The 11,306-nt window shown below is 36.3% G+C and overlaps 1 protein-coding gene across 1 annotated transcript; it reads left to right on the top strand.

Moving 5' to 3' along the window:
• Positions 1-1,449: 1,449 nt before the first annotated feature.
• Positions 1,450-7,736, top strand: LOC123551109 (uncharacterized). Its single transcript, XM_045339809.2, has 3 exons — positions 1,450-1,608; positions 5,514-5,660; positions 7,482-7,736. Exons 1-3 carry the CDS (start codon positions 1,551-1,553, stop codon positions 7,613-7,615), a joined length of 339 nt encoding a protein of 112 aa, XP_045195744.1. The 5' UTR covers positions 1,450-1,550; the 3' UTR covers positions 7,616-7,736.
• Positions 7,737-11,306: the final 3,570 nt, after the last annotated feature.

The following is an 11,306-nucleotide window of genomic DNA, read 5'->3' on the forward strand; positions in this document are numbered from 1 at the left end:
ACACTTAGACATTAAAGGATAGTGCATTGATGGGCGTGTCCGGTCCATATCTTTGTCAACCATGGATGGGTTTTCAAATAACTTGGCATGAATGTGTACCACAGTAAGACGACATGTCGCCACAAGACCCAGGTCTGTAGCTCAAAGGTCAAGGTCACACTTATACGTTAAAGGTCATTTTTCATGATAGTGCATTGATGGGCGTGTCCGGTCCATATCTTTGTCATTCATGCATGGATTTTAAAATAACTACGCATGAATGTGTGGCACAGTAAGACGACGTGTCGCGCGCAAGACCCAGCTCCGTAGGTCAAAGGTCCTAAACTCTAACATCGGCCATAACTACTCATTCAAAGTGCCATCGGGGGCATATGTCATCCTATGGAGACAGCTCTTGTTCCTTATACAAAAGCTTAATATTTTGTGTTGAATGTACTTTCACAAACACCTCTGTTTTCCTATTACATTCATAGTACCACATCCTTATCCACAAAATACTGAATATTACAGGTGTCCATCAGTATTATATCAGTTTAGGAATATGTTTTTTATTTTCCCACCATCGATTTCTTGAATATGCACCCCTTCCACATTGCTGTATGAACTGTGAATGTAGCAATATGCGTCCCCTTAACCAAACTTGCACACAACTTGTATCACCACAAGGTCTTGGTTCCTCTCTTGAACTGGCCAAATTCCTTCATTGGTTCCAGGGTTATGGCCCCTTAAAGGTCCAAAATTGGCTATTTTGGCTTTTGCAGCCATATAGAGACTTCATTTATGGTTTGTTTTGATACAAACTTCCAAAATATCTTCAACAACAATAAATCTTGGATTCCATGACAAACAGATCCAATTGTAGGTTCCAGAGTTATTTTATATCTGATTACCTCCCCTGATTGTAATCAAAATGGATTTATATTAGTAAGTACTTATAGGACTTATTTGAAATTTCATTATTGTCATTAGTTGGACTGAGACAATCAGGGTAGATAACTATGGACTGATTTTATGTCAGATTACCTCCCTTTATTTCAAATTAAAATTGGTATATCTCCTTAACTAATGAAGATACTGATCTGAAATTTCATTTATGTCAACAGATTTATTTGGCAGATCCTTCTTTTGTTCACTTACAATATTTTTTTAATTACTTCCCTTTTATGTTACTATAAATAGCTTATTTTTAGTAACTTTTTTATTATTGGCCGTAGGGAAAACCGAGACCACTTTTCTGTGGTACAACATGAATGGTACCTCCAATTTTTAAATGCATTTTGACATATCTGTACCTTGTAAGAATTTTTTTTCTTTTTGGTTAAATTTCTTCCCTTTGTTGTTCCTGTCCTTTGGACTTAGATATTTTTTCTGAGGACCTTCTTGTCCTCAAGTGCAATGATAACAGGTGAGCGATATAGGGCCATCATGGCCCTCTTGTTTGAATGTTATCAGGCCAATTTTTAAAGTTGTAGACTATTATAATACTGATGCCATCGCATGAAAAGCTATATAAATAACAAGAATTTTATTCCTTCAATTCATTCCACTTTATGATGGCGGCTGTAAAGATTCCAACGTTATTGTGTGTTGGCATAGCCTTTATTGTCGGTGAGTTTTGTTTTATTATGTTGAAAACTTGAACTTTTATCAGTTTGCTTTGTGCACAGTGGCATTCATTTGATTAAAATGATTGAATTTTCTCATGGCTGTTATATATTTGCGCTTAAGATACATAGAGAGACGTCAGAACTTCAAAACTAGCGAAAAAAAGACCTATTAATTTTTTATGATTTTGAAAAGCAATATTTTTTTTAATGTACTGCTACAAATATGCCAAAATCTGATACTGTTCTCATGCATTATACCTATGATGTGGTCATTTCTGTAAGCAAGGCCGGGATACGCATTCTGGCCTATGTCAGCGGCGTCTTCATAATGTCGATTTTGTTCATGATATTTTTCATAACTACTTCAACTGTTTTTTTATCTATAAAATACACAGGTTAAAGAAAAAGAGTATTTATTTGATACGAAGGCACCAGTCTCCGATTTTGTTTGCTTTTTAGCTCGACTATTCGAAGAATAGGGGAGCTATCCTACCCGCCCCGGCGTCGGCGTAAGCGTGAGCGTCACACAAATGTTAAAGTTTGCGTACCACCCCAAATATTTTCAAAGTCCATTGAGATATTGCTTTGATATTTTGCATACTTGTTTACCATCATGACCCCAGTCTGTAAAAAGGAGGAGACAACTCGATCAAGCATTTTGACTGAATTATGGCCCCCTTTCGACTTAGAATATGCTTATTGTAATGTTAAAGTTTTACTCATAGCTTATATTATACTATCAAGCACTGAGAATAGTCGAGCGCGCTGTCCACTGACAGCTCTTGCTTATTTCTCTGGGAGTTAGAAACTTTTTTTGGGGTTCATTTTGCTTTGTTCGGTTATTGAAATTGTTGCTAACTGATGATTGTGCTGTTAACTAAAACTCTTGTTTCAACAGTGTTTTAGGAGACATCACTTAAATGTTATATATACACAGAGTTGATGTGATTTTCTATTTTAGAAATTTACTTACAGTTGCTAGCGAGCAGGTTACTAGTAGAAACGGTACCAATTATTCACAATTGCACGTACTGGGAAAAAAAAAGTTGTATAACCATTCTACGCATTTATTGAAAACCCCTTGTATTTGTTTGAGCTTAATGCCAGTTTTCTTCAGCAGTTTAAATATATTCATAAGTAGTTCTTTTCTCCCTTCCCACAAGTTACTGATAATTTTAGTGTAAGGTCGTATTTTATTTGCTACATACTGGCAATGTCGTCAGAATGTTTTAAATTTGGCATGTACGAAGAAATGACCACATCCTTCTTTTAAATAGTCACAAAATAAGCTATTTTTTATCCACAAGGAAATTGCCGTTACAGTAAATATGATAAAGTGTCAGATAAAACCTAGGAATGTCTTTGACAGTTTCGTGTGCCTTCAATAAAGGACTGGTTCCAAACGTCACTTTAGAGGTTTTACTCAGAATAAATTATAGTCTTACAAAATGTGAAATAATATTTTGAAATACATAAGTTTACTGTATTCTAACATCCACTATCCTTTCTGCTTATTCGCGGTCAGTAATTAGTTAAAAAGTAAAAATCCTTAGAAAATCTGAGCAGAGCAAACGTAACTGGAACCACATAGAGCAAATGGAGCCATAAAAGAATTAATCTTTTAGGGGATATAACAGGTCACGTGTTTTCTCGTATACCATACGAGGAATTCCAGCATTTTCACCGATTATAGGTGTAAGATGACTCTCGTGCTTTAAATGACGTATTACGAACTTCATATATGTAGATGATTAATGTAGTTATTTATATGGGAGTGATAACCCAGTACTTTGGTAGTTCCTCTTTTTTACTTTTAGTATATTTCACGATTTAAAAACGTTATTTTATCAAAAATACATAACGTTAGCTGCTAGTGGACCGAAATTGTCATTTGTCTTTGAAAAGTCATCACTTTGTCCGTCGTATACATGATCGCATTACGTCGGCAGAGTCTCGTTACCGCCTTAAACAGTTACCCTTGATCTGCACCTAAAAGCAGTGAAATATTACGTTATATACTCATCAATACAATATGTAGGGAAAGGGCAACACCATAAACCATAAAATACGATAGACGAATAAAACGATACGCCGCTGAAAATGAAAACATATGTGTGGCCTTGAAACGTGTGTGCAAAACGTATACACTGTGTACTATCCCCAATGATATCCGCCGAAACGCGAAGAGGTGTCCATTTCATGATAAGATCGAATTCTCATGAATCATGAAGATTTTTTTCAGATTGTTTTTTGTTTTTGTTTTTCATATTCGTTTTCAATTTTGGTCCCATATTTTCGTTTCTTTCTTTGACAGTATACGTATTTGCGTATGTCTTTAAATATCATGATATTATGTTCATTATTGTCTTAAGTGCATGCATTTAATTAATATCTTCTTTGATATCATGCTAAACGTTTCTGATCTGCCATATCGGCTTTAATTATTTCTCTATCGTGTTGTCACAGAGCACACTTGAAGGAATCTAAATGTTTATGCAAAAATGAAATAAGACCTAGAAGGTGTGTTTTTGTTTAAAAAAAAAAAAAACCACAACATATGTCTCCCCCCTATGTATACCTTTTGCTCTTGTGGCCATTTCGTGCAGCGAAGCGGAACGTGTCAGCGATATGCACACCTAGGCTTGGTACTGATCATTTCTGTGAAGTTTCATCGAAATCCAGCCAGCAGTTTGACCTGTGAAATCCGGGCAAGATTTTTCTATTTCTAGCTCTGGCGGCCACTTCATATCAAGTTACCGTTAGGCCATAGTATTCAATTTTTAACAAAACATGAAAGTTACAGAAAGGATTTGAAGCATTTGGTAAAGTGGTGGGTTTTTTTGCCCCCCCCCCACCCCCACCTCACCTCCCTCGTTTATGTGTGTGTGTGTGTGTGTGTGAGGGTGGAGGAGGGGGGTGGAGGGGGGCATATAGCGTTGCTGCTATCCGTATACGTACGCACGTCCGTCCGTCCGTACGTCCCGAATCTTGTGTGTCCAATTCCTCCCACATATACTGAGACTGATTTGCTTCAAACTTTCACAGATCAACAAGCTTGAAATGTAGTTGACCACAATGGAAGGAGTTTTTCTCTGCGACTATTTTTACCACAGATATGGTCTTTTGACAGTTTTTTGCTATAGGGAATATTGAGGAAAAAATTGTGTGTCCAACTCCTGCCACACTATTAGCCTGATTTGCTTCAAACTTTCACAGATAAACAAGCTTGATGTGCAGATGATCATAAAGGAAGGATTTTTTTCTGTGAATATTTTTACAGCACTTATGGCCCTTTGATATTATTTGCTATAAACAAAATTGCACAGTATGTGGGGGCATCCGTGTCCTACGGACACAATTTCTAGTTTTACAATTTGTTTGATGACATTATGACATTATTCATACAAATGCAAGAGTGATTTATTTTCTACCGTCTTTTATTTTTCGAAACAAAATATATGTAGATCTAACACTGTGAAATAATACGCTAATTCTTATTCACAACACCAAAAACAGCAAATATATGCAATGTATAGAAAGCGGTATAAAAACATTGGTAAGACAGATTGTTGCCAAGTTCTGATATAGAATCCATGCTAATTGGCCACCTTTAAGTAATCAAAATACTGTTGGAAAAACAGCATTAACCCTTAGCCTGCTGGCGGCAAGCGATTTGCCTTTGCGACCAGTGCAGACCAAGATCAGCCTGCACATCCGTGCAGTCTGATCATGATCTTCACTGTTCGATATTCAGTCAGTAAATTTTCAGTGAACACCCCTTTAGATAATAAGTGATACTGCCCAAACTGAATGATGGAAAAGTCCAATTTAGAAATTTATCAGGGTAAGGGTTAAACCCAGTAAAACCAACAACATCAAACATTTTTTCTGGTTGATTTATTTCAGCTGTCAACTGCCGGTCGCTAAGTTGTCCTTCCAGAGAAGACATTGGCTGCGTAAGTCCTCTTCCGTGCCCGCCTGACAGACCATATTTAATGACGTCATACATTACGTCGTCACAGTGTCCGGCTTGCGAGTTTTGTGTAGAATCACGTAAATATGTATTATTTAGCATAATATTGGTATAATTATTGTCAAACTGTATAGTTATAAACGAATCAAGGCTTTTAAATATCGTCTGAATTACCTTGGTTCAAAGTTTAGATGCACAGGAACTGAATCACGAGGGCGTCAGCTCAACTGGTTAAATAGCCACACATGTTAACGACATACCGTGCTAAATCAGCGATAAATCGCAAGAAGGTTTTTTGCTTAAGATACGGTGTTTGTATTTAAAGGTGGATAATCAGATTTTGGCCATGTAACGGATTTGTTCGAAACTTTAGCATCTGATCATTTACACTCATTTATGTTCACTTAACACTTAATACAAATTAGATTTTCACTGGAGGTATTTTTAAAATTTCATTTTCCTATCCTGGTTGCCCAACCAAGATAGAGTTATTTTATCATAAATATAAATTTGATAAACATACTTTGCCTAAGGAAATGTATAAATATTAGACATATTGTAATATATTTGTAAAATATTTGCATTAAAAATTATGTATTTAGATGGAATTCATTAGAAACGCAAGTTTGAAATATTATTATTACCTCCCTTTGCCTATCTTGGTTGCGCAACCAAGATAGATTGGAAATAAATAAATTCAGAAGCTACACACAGCTTTTAAACTTGCATTTTGGTTCAGATTGTTAAATAGTTGATATGTCTATCAAATGCAAATGTAAAACTAGACATTGTATCGGAACAAAAAGAAATACCCAGCTTTTTATATACTTTCATATTAAAGGGGAGTAATTACAAAATTTTATAAAAAATAAAAAAATATAGATTTCAAATAGGAATCTAACTCTATGTAATCGGTCTTTTTGTTCCTTAAATAATTCTCTACCAGAATATACAAAAAGTAAAAAATGTCATTAAATGTTGTTTAAATGTGATTGACCACCTTTAAGATGACACAAGTCCATCACTACTACCCTAATGTTTGGTGTCTGTAATTTAGTTGTTCAAACGAATTCATCACTTCTTGCTTAAGGTATATTGTCTGTATTAAAGTTGACACAAGTCCATCACTACTAACCAAATGCAGGGTATTTGTATTTCAGTTGACATAAATCCATTGCTACTACCCTAATGTATGTTTCTTTTTTGTACTTCATTTGACAGAAGTCCGTTACTATTTGTTTCAGTTGATATAAATGCGTCAATACTTGCCTAACGTATGGTTTCTAAATTTCAGTTGACGCAAGTCTATCACAGTTTGCCATTTGTAGGATGTTTGTATTTCAGTTGACACACGGCCATCACTTCTTGCCTAATGTATGATGTTCGTATTTCAGTTGACACACGGCCATCACTTCTTGCCTAATGTAGGATGTTTGTATCTCAGTTGACACACGGCCATCACTTCTTGCCTAATGTATGATGTTCGTATTTCAGTTGACACACGGCCATCACTTCTTGCCTAATGTAGGATGTTCGTATTTCAGTTGACACACGGCCATCACTTCTTGCCTAATGTTGGATGTTCGTATTTCAGTTGACATAAGTCCTTCACTACTCGCCGAATTAAAAGTGTTTTTTTTCTGTTGAAATAAATCCACCACTACTTGCTTGATGTCCGGCGTTTGTATTGCAGTTGACATTAGTCCATTACTGCTTGCTTAATGTATTAGGTTTTCAATCCAGTTAACGCATGTCCTTCACTGACGTGCTTGATGTGCTATGTTGGTATTTTCATAAAGCACTTGTCCTTCACTGTTTTGCCTGATGTCTTAAATTGTGTTTACATTTCAGTTTTCACCTTTCGTCGTTGTTGTACCAAATGTATGCTATTTATATTTCAGTTGATACATGTCCTTCACTGCCTTGTCCGATGATTCATGTGCCAGAAGGGTGCTCAGCTGAATTGTTCGGTGTTGAAATTCGGGTTGATGAGACAGTATGCTGGGAGTGTCATAACGTGAAACTCACGTGTTAAGAAGATATTCTAATAACTATCAAGAACGACCAGGCACCTGAATTCAAATGTTAGAAAATGGATTAAAACTGCTGTATTCTATTTCAAATATATTATGTCATGTAATAAAGTTATTGCGTTATTTTGACTCAGTGACATCATATAACCCCTACAATATTGTTGTGAGTTAATAACAGTGAATAAATGTCAAATAAAATGTATTATGGCTGTTCCCTAGAAGCTGTTATGTATGTCAACAAGTTAATAACACATCCTAGGTGACCGCAGCGCATAATAATCAAAGCCTTGAGACATCTGGTGTAAGCAGATTTATGGTAGATTTATTTTCTGTTTCAAGTGTTGCAATATTTTGTACCTCAGTGCCATTCATTAACCACGACAGAGCAGAGAATACCTGACTGTTAAACTGTCTATTAAAAATGTTACGTCACTTTACAAAATGTAACTTTATAAAACAAAAAGTACGCAATGTGCATGTTAATATTCACCATCTTTACATTAAAATACCTCACGTGTAAATTATCAATAATATAATTCTGATCTATTTGTAACTCTCTATTTGTAACAAAGCAAATAACAAACTATTAAAATACATGTATGAGAAACAAATACAAATGTGCCTTAAATCTAAGATGAACTCCACGGTACCTCATGAAGTTATCTAAATTGCCAACTGGAAAGCAGTGATTTAACTATAGGCTTATCATTCGTAGATCATGTAGAATCTAAATAGTCAGTGTGAATGGAGACATGCTAAATTAGGACTGCTTGATCATTGATAATTCATCCAAAATGTTCATGAATGGAACTATTTTGTGTAGCGCATAAACATCTCTTTGATGTGACCAGGTATAAAATAAAGATTCTATGATTGTCAGAAGTACACTTAACACTATGGTAGCGGATAAATCCGCCCCCAGTATCTATGCCACGTTATTGAAACTTGATAGTAAATGAAATATATATATTTTTGACGAATCGAAAGGCAGGACTAGCGCTAGCGACTCTTGGCTGATTTGCAAGACGTTCCAAAATGCGGTCTATACCCATCTAAACTCACAAGAAATGACACCAAGTTCATCAGTTCAGATTTTTACTGTAGCTTGCTACAAAATAAGTTGCTTTGTTAGCATTACGAGCCATGTCCATCGACTCTGCACTTTCGGCATGCTCGTGTCCTTTATTTTCAGTCATAGTGGCTCACACTTTAGCGTGACGTTAGGGATTTGCGGTAGCCGCCTTGCTGGATATCAGTGTTTTTCTGCGCTGCATGAATATCCAACAGGAAAAGTTACGTTTCAAAAACGCAGCCTTCCCAAAGTGTAGCCCGCAGCATGCGGACTGCACAAGACTAGCACGTATAGACAAACACACGTACACACAAAGATAAAAAACAAATGAGGACAAAAACGTCACCACTGGGGAGCTTAGACCAGTTTATGGTGCACATAACCTCACTCTAACTCCCATCATGTTCCAAAGTCACACGCCAGTGTAAACAAAAGTGTAAATAAGAGTTAGCCAGGTACCACTGACTCAAGTAATAGCAGCAGAAGGCAAGTTATGTAAAACACAAAAACGCTTTTGTAAATTCATACAAAAAGCAAAGCTTAAAAACCTAAAACGCATGTACTCTGAATGTCTTTGCAAAAGACAGAGTATCCAGAACACCATTCAGGGCCCGGTGGAAAAGGCCAGATTCGCTTAAGCCCTATCGGATTTAAGAAATATACATATATGACAAACATAGAGTCCTCCGCCTGTTCCGTCAGACACAATCAAAGATGAAAGCGTAAAGTACAACTAAGATTTAACATTAAACATGTGGTGTCTCAAGAAAGCTGGGTCTTAATCTTTGTTCATAGTGGCTGATATCTGCCATTTTTGTTCTGGCATATTGGCGCGTTTGTATAGAGCGCTGACACCCCAAGAAACAAACAAAAATTATATTTGTCGTATCGGCACATTAATTTTTATTGTTTCGGCGTGTTTGAAGAGCACCGCACGCCAACACGTCAGAACAACACATTTGCGCGCCACTACGACAAATACCGTATTTCTATCGTACTGGCTCTGACGTGTTGGCGTCGTTCCAACATGTCAGAACGATAAAATAGTTTTGTCGAACACGCCACAACGCCAAAATCGACAAATTAGTGCGTCGATACGACAGATAAGGTTTTTATTGTATTGGCGTGCTAATTTCACGTATTGGCATATTAGCGCTACACGCTAGAACAAAATGCCAGAAATCAGCCTCTGTACTTTAAATCAAACGTAAATGCAGCTGAAAATTGCCATGACACCAGATCTTATGAAGTTTTTTAACACCATCCCCATACAAAATACAGAAGGAAGTTTGCAGTTAACTGCTACAACTTCCACCAGTTACAAAAGTTAACTGTTACAACCGCCAGCAGATGCAGCAGTTAACTGCTACAACTGCTAGCAGTTACAGCAGTTAAATATAGCGAATATAATTACGAAATATCAGTGGAAATAACAAAGTTGAAAAACATTAAAGCCATCAGTTGGAATGTGACATCCACATGATTTGAAGCTGGCAGTAGAGCTGTGTTGTAGGTCCCCGTCGGTAACTGTATGAGACGAGCAATTAACGCGTTACGTGCCGACGGAAAATGGTCAAAATGGCCAGACATTTATAGAACAGATAAAAATAATAAAATAATTATAACAATGATAATAATAATAATAATAATAATATTAAAAGCAACAATAACAACGATGATGATAATGACAGTAATAACAACAATAACACATCCTAGGTGAACGCAGCGCATTATAATTAACATAAAATTATATAATAATATATTTGAATAGCAATGATAACAAAACAACCAGAACTATAGTAGACAATATAATAACAACAATTTTAGAAATAATAAAAATAATAAAATATGGAGGAAGATCTTGGGTGCTTCGCCGGACATTTATCAGGCACGTGTCAGCATTTAGGTAAAAAGTTAAAAATGTCACAAAATGTGGCTTAATTATGACCACTTGGGCATAATAATGAAAAAATGCTGATGCTAGAGGTGATGTTGCTGATGATGATGAAGACAAGATGAAAAAATATACTGAGAAATAGAAATAAAGAACTGAACAACGGAAAAGACAGACAACGGGAATACCATTAAGTAAAGCCATGATGCAGTTACATGAGCCACGCCATGAGAAAACCAACATAGTGGCTTTGCGACCAGCATGGATCCAGACCAGTCTGCGCATCCGCGCAGTCTGGTCAGGATCCATGCTGTTGGCTAACGGTTTCTCTAATTGCTATAGGCTTTGAAAGCGAACAGCATGGATCCTGACCAGACTGCGCGGATGCGCAGGCTGATCTGGATCCATGCTGGTCGCAAACCCACTACGTTGGTTTTCTCATGGCACAGCTCATCATCTTCTGCCTTATCTGTACTGTTATCTAGCAGATATTATAAATACTGTTTCAAATTAATGAAAGTTTACTTTTAAACATTTGTAAATATGACAAATACCGGATTATTTATTATTGTAACTAGTCTATGTCTTGGTGGTAAGAACAATATGTTGTAACTTGAGATTAAAAGGATACGTAAATCGTACATTTATCATGTATTATCAATTGTTTTTTTTATATCTTATATCAGCTGTCAAAACATACCTGTTGTGTGTGTATCGGTTGAATCAA

Source organism: Mercenaria mercenaria, chromosome 4 (genome assembly GCF_021730395.1).
Source record: "Mercenaria mercenaria strain notata chromosome 4, MADL_Memer_1, whole genome shotgun sequence".
NCBI lineage: Eukaryota > Metazoa > Mollusca > Bivalvia > Venerida > Veneridae > Mercenaria > Mercenaria mercenaria.

What these genes read in the sequence shown, in the direction of transcription:
- LOC123551109 (XM_045339809.2), top strand. Translation starts at nt 1,551, where the DNA reads ATGATGGCGGCTGTAAAGATTCCAACGTTATTGTGTGTTGGCATAGCC. An exon ending in TGGCATAGCCTTTATTGTCG is followed by an intron (nt 1,609 to 5,513) that starts GTGAGTTTTGTT and finishes GATTTATTTCAG; the next exon opens with CTGTCAACTGCCGGTCGCTA. An exon ending in CGAGTTTTGTGTAGAATCAC is followed by an intron (nt 5,661 to 7,481) that starts GTAAATATGTAT and finishes TTTATATTTCAG; the next exon opens with TTGATACATGTCCTTCACTG.